Raw genomic sequence first — 23257 nt, 5'->3', positions numbered from 1 at the left:
GAAGCATTAGGGAGTCCCAAAGACAATTGTGAGCGATAGAGATCCTCGATTCACCGGGAAGTTTTGGTCTGAATTGTTCAAATTGATGGGTACCAATTTAGCATTCTCAACCAGCTTCCATCCACAAACCGATGGGCAGACAGAAATGGTCAATGCCTTGCTAGAGTTATATTTGAGACACAATGTGAGTGTCAACCAAAGACAATGGAGCAGACTTTTAGACACGACACAGTTCTCATATAACTTATTGAGGAGTGAATCGATTGGGCAGAGTCCGTTTGAATTAGCGATAGGGAGACAACCAGCGACTCACAAAGTTTGGCTATCGGTTACGTAGGACAAAGTACGTCTGCCTACACTTTCGCCAAATCTTTAGAAGATGAGGCAAATTTTGTTCGAACGTCCTTGGACAAAGCCACCAAGAGGATGAAGAAATAGGAAGATCTAAAGAGGCGTGCAGTCGAGTTCAAGGAATGTGACAGAGTAATGGTGAAATTACTCCCACAATAATTTAAATCTCTACGATCAATGCACAAGGGGTTTGTACGTAGATACGAGGGACCGTTTAAAATTGAGCGGCGTGTGGAGAATGTCTCATATCGGTTGGAGTTGCCACCTAGACAAAAGATTCATCTAGTGTTCTACGTAATTAAAATTAAGTCGTTTCACTAAGATGTGTAGGATGCAGAAAGGGGACAATCTAGTCGGGCAACAACCGTCGTCACGACCTCCTTCGACAAAGATATAAAAGAAATCATATCTCATAGGGAGATTAAAAGAAGAGGAGTTTCCCTTTTTACCGAATACTTCGTACGATGGGAAGTCTACCCGATGCTGAGAATAACTGGGAAAGTGAGGATCACTTGTGCCAATTCAGACAGAAGATGGAAAAGTACCGGTTCGAGCCAAGGACGACCACGACTTAGGGGGGAGAATGTTATAAATCATTAGTTGGTGTACTAATCTTCCTAGTCAAGAGAAATATTCACCCATCTAAAGCAGGCCCAATCCAAAGAATATTTTAGAATCATTGATAGAAGGCATGCCCTAGAATATGGATCATATCATTAATGGGGTAATTGAGCATTATACCTACAAAGTATTATTTTGTAAACACAAAGTATTCAATTAATACAATTATTATTCTCAAGCTCTTTCTCTTTCTAAGTTTTTATTGTATTGTCTAAAAAGACTTATTTAACACGGCTCGACTTTCAGCCTATGACAATTAGTTAGAATGAAGTTTCAATATGTTATATATATATAGGGGAAAATCCCATACTTACCTATGAAAAATTGAAGTTTCAATATGTTATATATAGGGAAAATCCCATATTTACGTATGCAAAATTAACAATAATAAGTTTTGCTACCTATTCTTTTTTTTAATTAACTTATTCCAAATATCAATATTATTATTCTAAATACATGAGTTGACATTAAAATGAAAAATAATGTAGTGAAAGATTAGATTTAACATTTTAATTTAATAAAATTATTTTAAAATAATAATTAATAAAATATTTTAAAAATATGATTTGATTTTAATTTTTTAATAACATAATAAATAATATAGATAGATAGATAATTTATTTAATTTGAGATGGGCAAATTATAACGTTAATAAAAATGATATTATTTAACGTTTTATAATACAAATATATTTATATTTGGCCTATTTAAAAACACTAGTTAACACGTTTCTATTTATAAGGAAGAAATAAAAACTAACTAAAATAAATCAGACATAAACAAAGAATCCTCGTAATGACATTAAAACCACTAGTATGCATCTCGTGAATTTTTACGAATAATAATATAAAAACCGTGAGAAATATATTACGGTAAAAATATGATAGCATTTTTAATTTTATTTTTAACCGTTTTAAGTTTAAGGACGGGTCAACCCAGAATCCAACCCAAATATCCATTTATTCTCAGCTCTCGACCCGGCAATCTGGACATTTTAAAAATTAATCATTATACATATAGATTAGTTAGTTAAAAAGTTGAACTTATATTTATAAAATGTCCCGTGTTCATCAAATTTAGTGTTGAATTTAAAATATAAAGTGTTATTAGCCTAGTTGGTTAAAGAGTTGTATTTAATTTGTTAGGTTGCAAATTTGAACCATACCTATAACATTTTTAAATTTATTTTTAATCGTTTTAAGTTTATGGACAGGTCAACCCACAATACGACCCAAGTATTAATTTACTCTCACATATATATTCAAATTAACCACAACTCTTATACCCGGCAATCCGGACACTTTAAAAATTAAGCATCATTATATATATATATAATATATATATATATATATATATATATATATATATATATATATATATATATATATATATATATATATTCTTAAAAACATTATTTTTTTTTGTCAACTGTACTTTAAATTTTATTAATTTTTTAAAAAAGTTTGTAAAACTAATAAAAAATTCGTTTAAACATAAATTACAGAACATTGATATTAGACAAAATTAAAATAAAAATACAATCAAAGGAGATAAACATGTATCATAAGTCACAAACATAAAAACATACAGATAGGTTTTTCAAGGAGGGCGATATCTTTAATATTTTTCAAATATTAAGTAACCTAGCTAGCTATTTTTTTTTTTTTTTTTTTTTATCAAATTATAACTCTTTAACCACATGCTAATAACATTATATTCTACATTTTTAACTAATGAAACTCTCCTCTCTCCTCTCTCCTCTCTCCTCTCTCCTCTCTCCTCTCTCCTCTCTCCTCTCTCCTCTCTCCTCTCTCCTCTCTCCTCTCTCCTCTCTCCTCTCTCCTCTCTCCTCTCTCCTCTCTCCTCTCTCATTATACTTCATTTTGATCATTTCTGAATTGCCTCGAGAGATTTAGTTAATTAGAATTTGTGAGAATAAATGGATATATACTTGAGTCGGATTCTGGGTTAACCCGTCCATAAACTTAAAACGGTTTAAAAATAAAATAAAATATGTTATAGATATGTTTCAAACTCGCAACATAACAAAATAAATACATTTCTTTAACAAACTAGGCTAATAACACTTTATGTTTTAAATTCAACATCAAATTTGATGAACGCGGAACATTTTTAACTAACTTATATATATATATAATAATAATGCTTAATTTTAAAAGTGTCCGGATTGCCGGGTCAAAATTAAAAATGCTATAGATATGTTTCGAACTCGCAACCTAACAAAACATGTAAAACTCTTTAACCAACTAAACTAATAACACATTATATTTTAAATTAAACACCAAATTTGATGAAAGTGAGACATTTTTAACTAACGCCGGGTCAAGAGCTGTGGTTAATTTGGATATATATGTGAGAGTAAATGGATACTTGAGTCGGATTCTTGGTTGACCCGACCATAAACTTAAAACGGTTAAAAATAAAATTAAAAATGTTATAGGTATGTTTCGAACTCGCAACCTAACAAAACAAATACAACTCTTTAACCAACTAGTCTAATACCACATCATATTTTAAATTCAACACCAAATTTGATTAACACAGGACATTTTTAACTATTATATATATATATATATATATATATATATATATATGTATATATAATGATGCTTAATTTTGAAAGTGTCCAGATTGCTGGGTCGAGAGCCGTGGCTAATTTGGATATATATGTAAAAGTAATGAATATTTGGGTTGGATTCTGGGTTGACCCACCAATAAACTTAAGATTGTAAAAATATATTTTTATCGGTGTGTATCGCATGAGGATCTTCCTAGTTTATTTAATTTGAGATGAGCAAATTATAGCGTGAGCGTTCTCCTCTATTTTACATTAATAAAAAAATGATATTATTTAATGTTTTATAATACAAATATATATTTATATTTGGCCTATTTAAAAACACTAGTTAACGCATTTCTGTTTATATGAAAAAAAAATTAAAACTAACTAAATTAAATCAGACATTAACAAAGAATCCTCATAATGACATTAAAACTATTCTTAGAAACAATAATTTTTTTGTCAAATGTACTTTATGTTTTATTAATTATTAAAAAAGTTAATAAAAAAATCCGTTTAAACATATATTACCGAACATGACAGTAGACAAAAATTAAAATTAAAATACAATAAAAGGAGAAAAATCATATTGTAATTTGTAAGTCACAAACATTAAAAACATAAACGACGTGCACCGAGGATTTTTAAGGAGAGCGATATCTTTAATATTGTTCAAATATTAAGTAACCTAGCTATTTTTTTTTTTTTTTTATCAAATTAGATTTTCTTTTGTAAATAATCATAAATATTCGAACTACAAGATCAAAACTGCCCCAAGTATTAGGAAAGTCATTAAATAATAAGTCAAACCCTTTAATTTATTCATTGTGAGAACTATTTTATTTTATTCCCACTTAAATACAAATTATATCTACACCACTTTGGAAAGTTGACTTTCTTCTTTGTTTGGGTTTAGGTTTTATTAGCTTTTTTTTAAATCGTGTTAGATGTCTGGATGACTATATATTATGCCCTCTCAAGAAATTAAGACAAATTTTGAGTTTTCATTTTAAAGTTCTTTTGATTGTTAGAATAGATTGAAAACATTGTATTAAATAATTTATTAGATTGAGATATAAAAATTATATTTATTATATAGACATTACATGATTTATAAATAAATTAATATAATAATGATATTATCACAATCTATAGTAGGGTGATAATATCTCTCCTCAAACTCAAGATAGAAAATGCTTGACAACTTGAGATTGAAATGAGATTGTGAAAGTGAAATTTTGATGTTGTATTCTTCAAGCTTCATAAACTTTTGAGTAATGAGATCCATCTAATAATAGGATTACAATGTGTTGAATGAAAAGAACAAGCGAAGAAGTGGAATCTCATTGGCAATGAATGATGGGGTGAAACAATAACCGAAAAGAAACCCCGAAGTTATTCATGACACTCGAGATACATCCAACGCTGGGATGATAGTATGTTGACTAAAAAGAAATCACCGAAGAATGTAAAATATCATGGGAGCATAGAATGCTGGGAAATAACACCTGGAAAATAAATCTATTATAACGAAAGTATGACAGTGTATTGACTAATAAATTAGCAAAGAATCTCATATGATTATATTAAAATTACGGGTATTTACGATTGAGTAAACGACTCAAAAAATTCAGAGTTTATGATAGTCGAAGAAAATAAGACATCAATAAAAAAAGATTTAAATGAAAAAAATATTATTAAAATATAAAATAAAAATTATTAGACGCCAATAGCTAGAGTAACTATTGATGTAGACTGCGTAAGACAAGATTTTATAGTTTTGATAACATATTAGAATAGGTAGAATAGATTGTATTAAATAATTTATTATATAAATATAAATTAGATTTATAAATAAATAAATATAATAATATTGTTAAAATTTATAATATTTTATATATATATATATAGGTAATGTTTGGTACACAATACTAATTATATAGGTATTAGTTGTAAAGATGTATAAATTGTAAGAAGGTATTAGAAGTTATAAATTATATAGACTATTTGTGTTTGGTTAGGAATATAAATTATATAGGTTTATTATATTATGTTTGGTCGGTGGTATAAAAAAGTGGTAAGAAGTGTAAAAGACTATTTTACCCTTATATTTATATAATTTTTTTTTTTTAATATTTATCTTATATATAGTTTATATTATTATTTATATTGAAATTAATAAAAAAATATCTAATTATCATATAAATATATTTTTAAAATAAAAATAAATACACAATATTTTATATATAATTTCTTATATATAAAATTATTTATATATTAATAAAAATTATTTATATATTAATTAATATTTAATAATTATTTTTAAAATTTATGTATTATTATAAATATTTTTATAAATGAAAAATATTAATTGTTTGTATAAAATATAATATGAATAATAATAATTTTATAAAACATAATATTTGAAAAATTAAATGACATAATTATAAATTAGTTTCAAAAATAAATTAGATAGATTTAAGTTGTATTAATTAATAATGTAATTAATTATAAATATCATTTATTAATAATGTAATACAATCTTATTTTATAAATTAATTGTAATATGACTATTATTTTTTAATTAACATTATTAACTTTTTAAAATAATTATTATATTTAATTAGATATAAAATTGTCACATTTAAATTTTTTATAATTTAATATTTGTTTATAAAGATAATAAATATATATAAATTTAAAAATCAAATAAAAATAAGTAATTAAGTATTTATTATTATTATTATTATTAATATTTAAATTATAAAATTAAACCCATTTAAATATAAATAAATATTTATTTATTATTTATTATTTTTATTATTATATTTTAAAATATAATAAAGAAATTATAATTTTAATAATTTTATAAAATTAAAGGGTAAAAATGGAATGTTAAATTTTATAAAAGTTTAAATATTTTTGTAACTAGTTTGAATAGGTATTATATTATACCCCTTTTCAAAGTATAATTTATATCTAAATATTACTGTATATATAAATTATAACCAACCAAACAATCAATTTAATTTACTGTATATACAACTATATATACTTTATCTACAGTTTTATACCTAATAATACATTTTAACATTAATGATGGGCATGATCGAGCTTATCTAATAACAAACACAGCCATATTATATTACATTTTAACATTAATGATGGGCATACATTTTAACATTAATGATGGGCATGATCTAGCTTACCTAATAACAAACACAGCCCTATTATATTACATTTTAACATTAATGATGGGCATACATTTTAACATTAATGATGGGCATGATCGAGCTTACCTAATAACAAACACAGCCATATTATATTACATTTTAACATTAATGATGGGCATACATTTTAACATTAATGATGGGCATGATCGAGCTTACCTAATAACAAACACAGCCATATTATATTACATTTTAACATTAATGATGGGCATGATCGAGTTTACTCCTCATTCCTCCCATCTCAATCTAGCTCCCATCTCAATCTAGTGGGTGAATGTTGTAAAAAGATAATCATTCTAGTACTAGATTTTATTTGTTATAATTTTTTATAACATGAAAATATGTTCATCGTTTTGTTTTAGGGTTGCTTGGTTCAAATAAAGGAATGAGAATAAGACCATCTCCAACCCACAAACCCATTCTTAAACTCAAAATGCAGTAAACGTCACATCAAACATCAAACAGTAATTTATCTCCAACCCAAAAACTCATTTCCAAACCTAAAAGAATATTATTAAAATATTCTTTTCTTACACTAACTTTTTAACCTTATTAATATTATCTATATATTTATCAACTTTACATATTTAATCCCAATCTTTTCTCATTCATTTAATAATATTAAAATAAAATTAAGTATATATCAATAATTCATAAACAATAAAATAATTCAATAATACATTTAAATAAACAAAAATATGCACAACACACTTAAAATTAGATAAAATATAACATAAAAATATAAAATAAAATATAAATATAAAATAAATTAGATAAAATTTTAAGTATAATACAATTTAATGATTTAATTAAATATTTAAAAAATATTATAACTTTTTATCTTAAAATTAAAAATTAAAAGATCACTAAATTGTTTCAAATAATTTATTTAAACAAGTTTAATATTTAAATTAATATGGTAATACATTTCAAGGACTAAATTAATCTTTTATAAAATAAGTATGCAGGGTGAATAGTGTATACGCAAATATGCGTTTTTTTTTTTTAAAAAAGTGTAAAACCCATTTTGCTGTTGTGATTTGCCGGACGGTTGGAGGGAAATATAGGAATGAGTTTGCGTATGGGGTTCCGTTGGAGTTGCCCTAAGATTGAGATCGATAAATGTGTGGAATGGGAATATGTATGATGAATAGAAGTGTAGTATTTGGTCAAGAGTTTTAATCATTCTCATTATCATTGATAACGTTTGTTTGGATTTATAAGAGAAAAGTTATAAATATAATTTTGTTATTAAAATTAGGATTAATTTTAATTTTATTTTATTAAATTAAAAATATAAAATATTATTATTTTTATAAAATATATAAAATATTTAAATGATATAATTTAATAAAATATAAACATCTAATATTTTATCATATTAATTATATTTTTTCAAAACAAAAATACTTATAACAAAAAAAAATGTTGAATGTTTTAATTTTTTATTAATTATAAATAAATAATTATCTATTAAATATAAATAATATAAGAGAAAGTTTTTCAAATATTATATACTTTAAATTAAATATAATATTTTATTTAATAATATATTATAACATGGTATAATTGTTTTAACAATAATTTTTATTAAAATATTTTATATTTAATTTTTTAATATTTTTTTTTTATATAAAATTGTTATTTTATTTTTAGTTTTATATTTTTATATTTTAATTAATTAATTTTAATTTTATTATTAATATATAATATTTAAAATTAATTATATAAAATTAATTATATTATTATTAGTTATTGTAATTATTACTAATGTTTTTTTGTTTTTTATGATTCTTTAATATTATTTAAATAATTGAATCGATTCATTCCTCCCAATTTAGAGAGGATGGAATGATTCCTGAGTATCCGGGAATCAAATAATCAAAACCACCAACCAAACATCTCATATTATAAATGACTATTTTACTCTATTTTACATTAATATAAAATAAAATGATATAATATATATTTTTTTTTATTTGACATATTTAAAAACACTAGTTAACATATTTCTATTTATATGGAAGAAATAAAAAATAACTAAATTAAATCAGGCCGCCTAAAAAAATCTCTAATAATGACATGAAAACCATTCTTAAAAACAATATTTATTTTTGTCATTTCTTGCCAACAAATTTTACTTCAGGTTTTATTAAACTTTTTAAAAAGTTCATAGAATATATAAAAAAAAATGTAATTCATTTAAACTTAAGTTACCGAACCTGATATCAGACAAAATTAAATAAAAATACGAAAAATGATAATCAAAGGAGAAAATTAAATATTGTAAGTCAAACATACTAAAAATATTAACTTGCACTGAGTTTTTCAATAAGGATGATAATTTCTAATATTTTAATAATTTATCTTAAACAAATTTAAGTAACCTGTTTCATTTTTATCAAACTAGATTTTCTTTTGAAAAGAATCATAAAAAATTCAAACCCTTTATAATTTATTCATTATCGGATTTATTTTGTTCTAACTTAAATCCTAATTTGATCTAGCCAATTTGGAAAGATGACTTCGTGCGCATCGGGTTAGAGTTTCTTTAGCCTTTTCAATTTGCATAACAAATTGTGTTTGATGTCTTGATGACTATTAGGCTCTCTCAATAAATTGAGAAGAATTTTGGATTTTCATTTAGAAATTCTTGATTTTTAGAATAGATAGAAAGTATTGTATTAAATAATTTATTATTTTAAGTTAAATAAGTTATATCCATTATATAAACATTAACATTATATTTATAAAAATATTAATATAATAATGATATTATCACAATTTATAATAATGTGATAATATCTTATCTATATTATATTAAAATTCTACATTCCTCCTCAAACTCAAGATAAAAAACGCTTGATAACTTGAGGTTGAAGATGAGATTGTGAAATATTGATGTTGTGTTCTTCAAACTTCATAAACTTCTGAGTGTTGAGATCATTCTAATAATATGATGACAGTGTGTTGACTGAAAAACCAACGAAGAAAGTATAACTTTATGGGCATTGAATGTTAGGGTGAAACAATAACCGAAATGAAACTCCAAAGTTACTTTAGAATCTCGAGATATATCCAACGACGAGATGACAATGTGTTGACAAGGTAGAATCCCATGGACATAGAATACTAGGGTGAAACAACACCTAAAAAGAAATTTTATCTTAACAAAAGGATGACATTGTGTTGACTGATAAATCAACGAAGAATCACATATGATTAGATTCAAAATATGGCTATTCACTACTAAAGTAAGACAACAACTAAAAAAAACTCAGAATATATGATAGCTGAACAAAATAAGATATCAACAAAAACATTTAAATAAAAAAATATATTATTAAAAAAATATAATAAAAATTACTAGAGCCCTCCATAAATGACTAGAGTAATCATTGAGGGAAGTAACGGAAAACTATATATAATTTGTAGTTCAAGAACAAAATTGTGGCTCTAATATTAAGAACAAAATTGTGGCTCTAATATCATGTTAGAATATATATATGAGATTGTATTGATAATTTATTATTTTGAGTTATATAAGTTATGTTTATTATATAAATATTCATAAGATTAATAAAGAAAATTATATTATAATATAATGATATTATAACATTTGATAATATTATAATGGATAACGAATTAAGTATGTTACTCGCAAACACACTTAACTAGGTGCAGAACTTGCCGCCTTACGGGCTCGAACCCATTACCTTATAGTGAGTATCCACCTCTTATTGTCGGTAGGCTAGAAGAGGGGATAAAAATATGACAACAGATTAAGTATGTAGCATGAAAACACATTTAACCAATTACCAGACGCAGATTTTACCGCCTGATGGACTCGAACCCAAAAACTTAGGGTTAATATACACATCTTATTTCCATTAGGCTAAAAGAGGGGATTATTATGATAATATTATTGTTATATTATAATGGTGATGATGGGCTTTAAAAGTATCGTAAGAACATGATTGAGTTTACTCCTTAAAACTCATAAGAGTATGATTATAAGAGTATGATTGAGTATACTCCTCCCTAGGGGTGAGCATATTATGGGTTGATCCAATTTCCAACCCTAACCCAAAATATTAATTTGGGTAAGTTAATTTGGGTTGGGTTGGGTTTAATTTGGGTTGGTTAGGGTTTCCCAAATTATCCAAATTATATAAATTTAATTTAATTCTCTCTTATTAATTCAATATAAACTAACCATCTTCTAACTTTATTATATTCTCTTGATTTTTACTACGTTGATCTCCATTACAGTCGAACACGTTTTTGACATATTTAACACGTTCAACACATGTTTTACAAGTTTAACATGTTTTTTCACATTTTGGCATATTTAACACGTTTTTGACATTTTTAACACGTTTTACATATTTTTCACACGTTTAACACATTTTGACAAGTCGAACACGTTTTTGGCACATTTAACACGTTTTGTTACGTTTAACACATTTTTGTCACGTTTAACACATTTTTGACATTTTAACTTATTTAACACGTTTTTGCACATTTAACATGTTTAACACGTTTTTGACACATTTAACACGTTTTTGACATGTTTAACATTTTTTTGCAAATACAACACGTTTTGGAACGTTTGACACATTTTGGTACATTCGACACATTTTGGTACATTCAACACGTTTTTCATGTTTTTTACATATTTAACGTGTTTAATAAGTTTTTCACGTTTTTGATACGTTTAACACATTTTTCATGTTTTTGCACGTTTAACTTATTATTGATACGTTTAACACGTTTTGACATACTTAACACATTTTTTTACGTTTTTGGCACATTTAATACGTTTTGACACATTTAACACGTTTTTACGTTTTTAGTACGTCTAACACGTTTTGGCATTTTAACAAGTTTTTGGCATGTTTAAACGTGTTAATAATTTGTCAAATGTGCCAATAATGTGTTAAACATGCCAAAACATGTTAAAGTTCCAAAATAACATGTTAAATGCGTCAAAACGTGTTAAACATGTCAAAAATGTATTAAACGTGTCAAACGTGTCAAAAACGTGAAAAATATGATAATGTATCAATAATATGTTATATGCGTCAAAAATGTGTTAAATGTGTCAAAAACGCGATAAATGTGTTAGATGTATTAAAAACGTTTAAACCATGCCAAAAATGTAAAAAAATGTGTGAAAATGTGTTAAATGTGTCAAAAATGTGCCAAAATTATGAAAAACATGTTAAACGTATCAATAATGTGTTAAATGTGTCAAAAACATGTTAAATGTGTCAAAAACGTGTTAAACGTATTAAAAACATTTTAAACATGCAAAAAAAACATGAAAAACGTGCTAAATGTGTGAAACATGTGTTAAACGTGTTAAAAACATGTTAAACGTGCCAAAAACATGAAAAACATGTTATACGTATAAATAATGTGTTAAACATGCAAAAAATGTGAAAAACGTGTGAAAATGTGTTAAAAGTGTTAAACGTGCCAAAAATGTGAAAAACATGTTAAACGTATCAATAATATGTTAAACATGTAAAAACGTGTTAAATGTGTCAAAACGTGTTAAACGTATTAAAAACGTTTTAAACATGCTAAAAACATGAAAGTTGTGTTAAAAGTGTAAAAATATGTTAAACGTGTCAAAAACGTGCCAATAACGTGAAAAACATGTTAAACATATCAATAATGTGCTAAACGTGTCAAATGTGAGTTTAAGCATTGATTGTTAGTAAATTGAAAGTTGTAGGCCTTTATTGTCTTTTATACAATTAGGGTTTATTTAATTATTAATGGGCTTGGACTTATATGTATAAGTAATTTAGGGTTTCTAAGGTTAATACAGATCACTTGAGAATAGAAATATTTTTTCCTCTTCAGCAAATCTTATTGTCTTTCCCAGTTTTCCAAGGTTTTTTTTCTTCGTAATCGTTTTTCAAAGATCCAATAGTCAAAATCCAACATTTGGTATCAGAGCTAGATTGAAGAACATGGCGTCGACAAGATCAACTAGAGATGCAGCGACAATGAAGATTGGAAGAGAAGGGAACGTGACGCTCTCTTATCTGTTACTCACGAAAAGTAACTACTCGGTGTGGGCGTTGAAGATGCGGGTAAACTTACAAGCACAAGGAGTGTGAGAAGCCATGATGTTCGACGATGTCGATGAACATATGGATAGAGTGACTCTCGCCGCCATCTATCAAGCACTCCCTGAGGACGTCTTTCTCATGGTGGCTGAGAAGGATTCCATCAAGCTAGCGTGGGAGACGCTAAAGACAATGCATGTTGGAGTGGAGAGAGTTAAGGATGCAAAAGTGCAAACCTTGAAGACACAATTTGAGGCGATTCATATGAAGAATGGGGAATCGGTGGATGATTTCGCCATGAAATTGACATCGATCGTGACTGGTATCCTCTCGTTGGGAGAGAAGGTGGAGGAGATCTCCGTCGTCAAGAAGTTCCTTAGAGCCTTACCACAAACATACATGCAGATCGTTACAACGATCGAGCAATTTCGTGAGCTCAAGAATATGAACGTCGAAGAGATTGTCGGTCGTCTCAAAGTCCACGAGGAGAGACTTCGCGGCTATGGAGACCAACACGAGGAGCACCTATTACTCACACATGATGAATGGATGTCACGAATGAAAAAAAACGGAGAAGCTAATTTTTCTTCTGGATCGTCGAGTTGTAGTGGCAACGGTGGAGATAACCGAGGTCGTGTCAAAGGGCAAGGTCAAAGGCGCAGTTGTGAAGAAAGCTCAACTGAAAATACCAAGCCCAGCAAAGAAAATAGCAAAGTGAAGTGTTACACTCGTCAAAAGTATGGGAACTACGCGTCTAAGTGCCCTAACAATAGGTCTGATGATGAGGCAAACCTCACTAGCTTCTATGACGAGGAGCCATCATTAATGTTTGCTGAGGTAGTGACGAAAGCTTTGCCCGAAGACAATGATGCAAACCTCACTAGGTTTTATTACGAGGAGCCAGTATTAATGTTTGTCGAGGGAGACGAGAAGACAAACCTTGAAGAGTTCATGCAAGAACCGTCCAAGGAGGAACTAGATGTGGTGTTGTTCAATGAAGAGAAAGTTATGGAGAAACTCCTCGCATGTGGCGATGAGTGTAATCACACCAATGTGTGGTACCTTAATAATGGAGCAAGCAACCATATGATGGGCCATCGAGAGAATCTCAATGAGCTCGACGAGAAAATTACCGGAAATGTGAAGTTCGAAGATGGAAGCAAGGCGCACAATTTTCCTAATCCAGCTTGTGGAAAAATCTATGTGAGCAGAGATGCCATATTCGAGGAGGAGAAGAAGTGGAAGTGGTGCAACAATAACAACAAGCTCGTATAAAATTCTGTGGAGTTCGGAATCCTACGAGATGTTTATGAGGAGACACCACTGGTAGATATGGATTTTGATGAATTGTTGTTTCTTTGGGGGAAAACGACTTAATATCATTTTATTAAAATCTCAAAACGGGAAAGAATACAGACATAGTTTCCTCTAACTTTCTAACAAACCTAGAAAGTTAGAATAAAGTTCAAGAACCAAACAATTCTAACAAAGCAACATACATGACTTACAAACAAAACATAAAGAACTAGTTAACCTTAAAACATTTAAAAGATGTGACTTCATCATAATTGACTTTCCATTCGTGACAAAGGACCCATTCCCGCTCGCCTTTAGGAACCCATCTCCACGTTCTAATTAGCGCACCACAATCAAATACAATGTCGTTCCACACATGATCAACGTTTCGACGAACTCTACCAAAGACTCTAGTATTTCTCTCAGCCCACAAATGATAAACGATGGCAGCAAACTCACACTTAAAGACGTTAACATGAAATTTACTACCTTTAGATAAGACTTGGGCAACAACTTTTATATCCTCCCAAGACCCCGACAAGCTCACAATTCCCATGGCTAAAGTGAAAAGATTCCAAATAGATTTAGCAAAAAAAACAGACACCCAAAAGATGATCAATGGACTCCGCAAACCCACTACAAAGAACACAATTGGCATCCGGAATATCCATATAAGCAAGAATACGATCACGGGTACTAAGTCTACCACGGAAAGCCAACCAAAGAATAAACTGGTGTCTTAGAATGATTTTTGAGGACCACACAAGTGAAGCCCGACTTACAATTTGACCTCTTTCCCGAATAACGTTCCAAATTGCAATTGACTTAATTTTCCCATTTTCTTCCGCTTTCCACAAGTGCACATCAGTCATATTACAAATATTGAGACCGTTCAAATGATCAATAGCTCTTTTGCCTTCCAAGACTCTAGTAATAACCGAAACCTAAAGCCCGCTATGAATGTTATGGACCGTGGAAGCCGCACAATCCCTCTAGATCCTTAGGCCTCGGAATTCGTCTCTACTAATCAATGGTTTGTTTTCGAACCATGGGTCGTGCCAAAACAGAGTGCCACGCCCTTCACCAATTTGGATGTCAAATATCGAACTAATGCTGTTTTTGAGCTTCAATATCTTCTTTAATGACCAAGCCATGTAGTCGGTAATTTTGCACGTCCATATGCTCATTTCACGTTTCATAAACTGGAAGTGCACCCATTTGACCCATAAGGAATTCTTCTTAGATTGTAAGGCCCATAAATTCTTGTAAGTAACGACACGATTCCATTTGACACAATTCTTCAAACCCACACCTCCTTCATCCTTAGGTTTACACACATTAGTCCACTTGACTTTTTTTCCCCACAGCCATGAGTGCCCCAAATGAAATCCCGTAATAATGTATCAAGCTCCCGCATAACCTTCTTAGGAAGAACAATTTGTTGAGACCAATACCCGATAAACCCCATTACCATGCTGCCCACCAATTCAATCCTTCTCGCATAAGATAATTTCTTGGCTGCCCAACCCATAATCACGTTTTTGACCTTCTCAATAAGTGGCCTGCAATGTACTACATGAATCTGCCTTGTCGTAAGCAGAATCCCCAAGTAACGGACCGGAAACGACCCTTCGGAGATGCCCATGATGTCTTGTATCTTTGCTTTTGTCTCGTCATTAACACCGCCATAGAACACTGTACTTTTTTCCTCATTAATAAATAAACTTGTAACATCAGAAAAGAAGTTAAGAGCATATTTTATAGTTTTAACGGTATCGACATCGGCGCGCAAGAACAAATAGGTCGTCAGCAAAACAAAGGTGAGTAATCTTCTCCTCCTCACAGAAAGAGTGGAAAGTGTAATGGTGGTTCTTTCGAAATGTCGTTAAGACACTCTCAAAGACCTCCATGATCAACACAAAGATAAAAGAAGAGAGAGGGTCACCCTGCCTCACGCCACTTTCGCCTTTGAAGTAGCCACCGTGCGCTCCATTGACACGGACAACGATACGGGAGGTAGAAACGCACTGCATAATCCATTCAATGAAGATTCTAGGGAAACCCGAGACGACAAGAAAATCATTGATAGTTTCCCACTTGACGGAATCAAAAACTTTACGAATGTCAATTTTAAACGCAACCCGAAGCAAGATTCTCTTTTTCCCATAACCCTTAAGAATGTTCTGCATTAAGAGAATGTTATGCGATATAAACCTACCGGGTATGAATGTAGATTGGCTTAGACTAACAATGCTAGAAATCACTTTTTGATATCATGAAAGAATTCTGGCGATTTGTGACCACAGTGAATCAACAAGATGAGAGAATATTAAGCTAGATTTTACATAGAGAAAAAATTAGAAGCAACGTTGGGAATTACAGCCCCTCCACTTTTAATGAAAACACAATGTATTAAAATATAAAATACAACAAACTTAACCTATTTTTTTATTTATAAGTATCATAAATTTAACGAGATTCGGTGAAAGGTATGTAATTACTAAATAGGACAGTTTCTAACCCTGTCCTATTTAGTAACTTGTTCCCCGAAATATTTTGATACAAGCTTATTCAATTTATATTTTATGATATAATAATAAACATGATTAATATAAACTAGCAAAAAGTCTGTGCACTTGCCCGAAAGTAAGTTAACACATATATTAACTAAAAAAACATGAAAAAAAAATTAAAAATCATAAAAGAAAAATTAAATTTTCTGTTTTTTTCGTCTTAATAAATCTTCGTTCGGCGAACAACCACTAAATGCTTGTAGTTGCTATTTAAATTCACCATTCAAATGGATTCCTTTGTATTATTTTTTGAGATTTTAATATAAATAGATATTATAATAATTAGTCTAAGTTGTAAACATAAAAAAAATATACGATGAAATAATAAGTAGAATGAATATCGATAATTGGACAATATTTTTTACTACATTTTTTTAAGGTTGTAAGGATCGTAATTGAACACAACACAAGGAATCATAAGTTCTAATTTCTCAAAATTTATGACTATAAATATCATTTAAAAGTCCTACAAATTCGAGACTATAAATATCAAACAAAACTCTTATTCATAGTGTCGATTCAATCAAAACTTATCCAAATTAAATTACAGAGATCAATAAATACGATTGAAATCATCATCCGATAAGGATTTAGTGGATCTACACATTCAAACAATAAAACTGATGTTCGAAATTTCTCTTTTTATGTTCTTGCAGATAATTTCATTTTAAATGGAATAGATGAAAAAGTAATAGAGAATAAAAAGTATAATATCAAAAGGCTAAGAGTTTGGTAACATTCTTAATAAACATCTTATTATTTCAATTTCAAATCACCAAAATATAGAATAGTGACAAGAAAAATAAATAAGTTTTTATCAAATGTAAAGACAAATACATATATAAATACCAAAATAATGTAGATAATGAACAACCAGCAATATAACATTAAAGTTAAAATATGTCAAAACATAATAATAATAATAAAGTTAATAATAATAATAATAATAATAAAGTTCATTATTTATGAATTTACTTATACCACCTAACAATTTGTCTAAAATTTTGTAAGATGAAACTCATTTTTTTGTTGTATTAATTTGTTTTATTTTATGTTAATTATTTGGATAAATTATTAATATATATGAATTTAAGGTTGTAATAATATTTAATATCCGTTAATTTTATTTCCATTAATTAGTTATAAATTAGAATGAAACTGAATGATTTATTTTATGGATGTGAGATTATAATAATATTTATTATCGTTAGTGAACATATTCAATGTGAGTATATTTTTTTACAATTTAAATCTCCTAAATAGTTTTTATAATTAATATTAATATTTAATGCAAATCTCAAAATAGAACTTAAAGGGTTTGTTTTATTTGATGTTAATTATTTGGATAAATAATTAACATATATGAATTGAAGGTTGTAATAATATTTATTATCCGTTAATTTTATTTTCTATTCATTAGTTATAAATTAGAATGAAACTGAATGATTTATTTTATGGATGGGAGGTTTTCAATGTAAGTATATTTTTTTACAATTTAAATCTCCTAAATAGTTTTCATAATTAATATTAATATTTAATGCAAATCTCAATAATTATATATGACTTTTTAGATGAGAAGGGTTTATTTTATTTGAATTTATTTATAAACATTCAAATTATTTAAATGAAATATTTAATAAAAAAATATTAATATATATAGATGGTAGGTTATATTTATTGAGTTTATTTTTATTATACCATAAAAATAGAAGTTACAGAATAAAATTAAATTCATAAAACAAATTATTATTTCATTAAAATTAAGAGTATTAAACAAAATACTTGATCTTCAATTATTCCAAGTTAGTGTATACATATGAAGATACAAATATAGAGCTAAACACAATTATTTCAAAATTAAAGTATTTTAAGTAAACAAACATTTAGAAGTACAATAGCTTGCATCCAGAAGTATATTGATCTACAATGGCTGAAAGTACCTGAAATAAACCAAACAAAATTAGGAATTAATGTAATAGAAAAATTAAAAAATCTTTTTACAAATGAATTTTATGATAAAATGATCTAAATTTCTAACTTACCAATGCTCACACCTCCAGGCATGATAACACGATTATCACCAAAACAACTTTGCATAACCATGATAGCACCATTATCGCCTGGAATCCAATGAACCATTATCTCCATCAAAACATCAATTGAAATATTAAAAATCAACCTATTAAAGTGATGACTAAAAGTACTTGAAACCAACCAAACAAATCGGGAATTATTATATATAAAGTAAGACTTAAGGAGAGACGAAACATAATAAAGAAGAAAAGTTATATATCAAGAACTAATAAAAATATAGGATAAGAAGTTTAGACTTAAGCTCAAGAGTTCATACCACATTACACAAATATAGATCTTCTTTGAAATAATTGAAAGTCTCGTTCTCCCTATGAAAATGACAACATTACGTCAACAAAAACTCAAGAAAAAAATATTCATTGCATCAATAACAAATAAATACCTTTCAGAATATATATAATCAACAACTCTCTATAACAAATAAAGACCTAAGGGAAGACGATTACTGATTTCCTGCTAAAAACAAAGAAGAGAGAGAAATAAATATATCTAAGAAAGAGAAAATACCTATGACGATGATGTGAATCATTTTGGAGAGAGCATGATTAATATATATAATATTTTAGAAGAGAATTCATTAGGTTTATTTTTAAAATAATTAATAAAAAAAATATTAATATATATATATATATATATATATATATATATATATATATATATATATATATATATATATATATATAAGAGTAACCGATATAGAATAATTAATTATGAAACTTGGTTAATAGAATTAATGAAAAAATATATATTTTATATATTATTAGTGTGAATATATATATGGTAAGGGATAGAAAAACAATTAATCAATAAAAATAAATGAAGAGAGAAAATATATATATATATATATATAAGAAAGAAAAAAAAATGATGATGATGTGAATCATTTTTTAGAGAGCTTGATGTACACCTCCAACATTTTAAATTAAGATAATTAGATATACAAAATTAGGAATTAATGTAATAGAAAAATTAAAAAATCTTTTTACAAACTATATTTATGATAAAATGATCTAAATTTCTAACTTATCAATGCTCACACCTCCAGGCATGATAACACGATTATCACCAAAAACAACTTTGCATAACTATGATTGCACCATTATCGCCTTGAATCCAATGATCCCATTATCTTCATCAAAACATCAATTGAAATATTAAAAATCAACCTATTAAAGTGATGACTAAAAGTACTTGAAACCAACCAAACAAATCGGGAATTATTATATATAAAGTAAGACTTAAGGAGAGACGAAACATAATAAAGAAGAAAAATTATTTCAAGAACTAATAAAAATATATGATAAAAAGTTTAGATTTGAGCTCAAGAGTTCATACCACATTACACAAATATAGATCTTCTTTGAAATAATTGAAAGTCTCGTTCTCCCTATGAAAATGACAACATTATGTCAACAAAAACTCAAGAAAAAATATTCATTGCATCAATAACAAATAGAATATGTATAATCAATAACTCTCTATAACAAATAAAGACTTAAGGGGAGACGATTTCTGATTTTTGCTAAGAACAAAGAAGAGAGAAATAAATATATCTAAGAAAGAGAAAATACCTATGATGATGATATGAATCATTTTGGAGAGAGCATGATTAATATATATAATATTTTAGAAGAGAATTAATTAGGTTTATTTTAAAAATAATTAATAAAAAATATTAATATATATATAAAAAGAGTAACCGACATAGAATAATTAATTAAGAAACTTGGTTAATAGAATTGATGAAAAAATATATTTTTATATATTATTAGTGTGAATATATATATGGTAAGGGATAGAAAAACAATTAATCAATAAAGATAAATGAAGAGAGAGAAATATATATATATCTAAGAAAGAGAAAATACTATGATGATAATGTGGATCATTTTGGAGAGAGCGTGATGGTGATGCCCACCTCCAACATTTTAAATTAAGCTTCATTAGATATATATAGATGGCTGAAAGTATCTGAAATAAACCAAACAAAATTAGGAATTAATGTAATAGAAAAATTAAAAAATCTTTTTACAAATGAATTTTATGATAAAATGATCTAAATTTCTAACTTACCAATGCTCACACCTCCAGGCATGATAACACGATTATCACCAAAACAACTTTGCATAACCATGATAACACCATTATAGCCTGGAATCCAATGAACCATTATCTCCATCAAAACATCAATTGAAATATTAAAAATCAACCTATTAAAGTGATGACTAAAAGTACTTGAAACCAACCAAACAAATCGGGAATTATTATATATAAAGTAAGACTTAAGGAGAGACGAAACATAATAAAGAAGAAAAGTTATATATCAAGAACTAATAAAAATATATGATAAGAAGTTTAGACTTGAGCTCAAGAGTTCATACCACATTACACAAATATAGATCTTCTTTGAAATAATTGAAAGTCTCGTTCTCCCTATGAAAATGACAACATTATGTCAACAAAAACTCAAGAAAAAATATTCATTGCATCAATAACAAATAGAATATGTATAATCAATAACTCTCTATAACAAATAAAGACTTAAGGGGAGACGATTTCTGATTTTTGCTAAGAACAAAGAAGAGAGAAATAAATATATCTAAGAAAGAGAAAATACCTATGATGATGATATGAATCATTTTGGAGAGAGCATGATTAATATATATAATATTTTAGAAGAGAATTAATTAGGTTTATTTTAAAAATAATTAATAAAAAATATTAATATATATATAAAAAGAGTAACCGACATAGAATAATTAATTAAGAAACTTGGTTAATAGAATTGATGAAAAAATATATTTTTATATATTATTAGTGTGAATATATATATGGTAAGGGATAGAAAAACAATTAATCAATAAAGATAAATGAAGAGAGAGAAATATATATATATCTAAGAAAGAGAAAATACTATGATGATAATGTGGATCATTTTGGAGAGAGCGTGATGGTGATGCCCACCTCCAACATTTTAAATTAAGCTTCATTAGATATATATAGATGGCTGAAAGTATCTGAAATAAACCAAACAAAATTAGGAATTAATGTAATAGAAAAATTAAAAAATCTTTTTACAAATGAATTTTATGATAAAATGATCTAAATTTCTAACTTACCAATGCTCACACCTCCAGGCATGATAACACGATTATCACCAAAACAACTTTGCATAACCATGATAACACCATTATAGCCTGGAATCCAATGAACCATTATCTCCATCAAAACATCAATTGAAATATTAAAAATCAACCTATTAAAGTGATGACTAAAAGTACTTGAAACCAACCAAACAAATCGGGAATTATTATATATAAAGTAAGACTTAAGGAGAGACGAAACATAATAAAGAAGAAAAGTTATATATCAAGAACTAATAAAAATATATGATAAGAAGTTTAGACTTGAGCTCAAGAGTTCATACCACATTACACAAATATAGATCTTTTTTGAAATAATTGAAAGTCTCGTTCTCCCTATGAAAATGACAACATTACGTCAACAAAAACTCAAGAAAAAAATATTCATTGCATCAATAACAAATAAATACCTTTCAGAATATGTATAATCAATAACTCTCTATAACAAATAAAGACCTAAGGGAAGACGATTACTAATTTCCTGCTAAAAACAAAGAAGAGAGAGAAATAAATATATCTAAGAAAGAGAAAATACCTATGACGATGATGTGAATCATTTTGGAGAGAGCATGATTAATATATATAATATTTTAGAAGAGAATTCATTACGTTTATTTTTAAAATAATTAATAAAAAAAATATTAATATATATATATATATATAAAAGAGTAACCGATATAGAATAATTAATTATGAAACTTGGTTAATAGAATTAATGAAAAAATATATATTTTATATATTATTAGTGTGAATATGTATATGGTAAGAGATAGAAAAACAATTAATCAATAAAGATAAATGAAGAGAGAAAAATATATATATATATATATGAAAGAGAAAATACTATGATGATGATGTGAATCATTTTTGAGAGAGCTTGATGTACACCTCCAACATTTTAAATTAAGGTAATTAAATATACAAAATCAGGAATTAATGTAATAGAAAAATTAAAAAATCTTTTTACAAACTATATTTATGATAAAATGATCTAAATTTCTAACTTATCAATGCTCACACCTCCAGGCATGATAACACGATTATCACCAAAAACAACTTTGCATAACCATGATTGCACCATTATGACCTTGAATCCAATGATCTCATTATCTTCATCAAAACATTAATTGAAATATTAAAAATCAACCTATTAAAGTGATGTATAAAAATACTTGAAACCAACCAAACAAATCGGGAATTATTATATATAAAGTAAGACTTAAGGAGAGACGAAACATAATAAAGAAGAAAAATTATTTCAAGAACTAATAAAAATATATGATAA

The 23257-nt window shown here is 27.3% G+C and overlaps 2 protein-coding genes across 2 annotated transcripts; one reads left to right on the top strand and one right to left on the bottom strand.

Moving 5' to 3' along the window:
• The first annotated feature begins 12923 nt into the window (after positions 1 to 12923).
• LOC124943870 lies at positions 12924 to 14141 on the top strand. Its single transcript, XM_047484326.1, has 2 exons — positions 12924 to 13211; positions 13272 to 14141. Exons 1-2 carry the CDS (start codon positions 12924 to 12926, stop codon positions 14139 to 14141), a joined length of 1158 nt encoding a protein of 385 aa, XP_047340282.1.
• A 250-nt stretch (positions 14142 to 14391) lies between these two features.
• LOC124943869 lies at positions 14392 to 15034 on the bottom strand. The gene is made up of 2 exons (XM_047484325.1): positions 14767 to 15034; positions 14392 to 14720 (listed from the first exon to the last, which is right to left on the bottom strand). Exons 1-2 carry the CDS (start codon positions 15032 to 15034, stop codon positions 14392 to 14394), a joined length of 597 nt encoding a protein of 198 aa, XP_047340281.1.
• Between the last annotated feature and the right edge of the window lie 8223 nt (positions 15035 to 23257).

The sequence above is a fragment of the Impatiens glandulifera genome, chromosome 6 (genome assembly GCF_907164915.1).
Source record: "Impatiens glandulifera chromosome 6, dImpGla2.1, whole genome shotgun sequence".
Lineage (NCBI taxonomy): Eukaryota > Viridiplantae > Streptophyta > Magnoliopsida > Ericales > Balsaminaceae > Impatiens > Impatiens glandulifera.
Note: the sequence above shows the minus strand (reverse complement) of the source record. Positions and strands in the feature narration are given on the sequence as shown.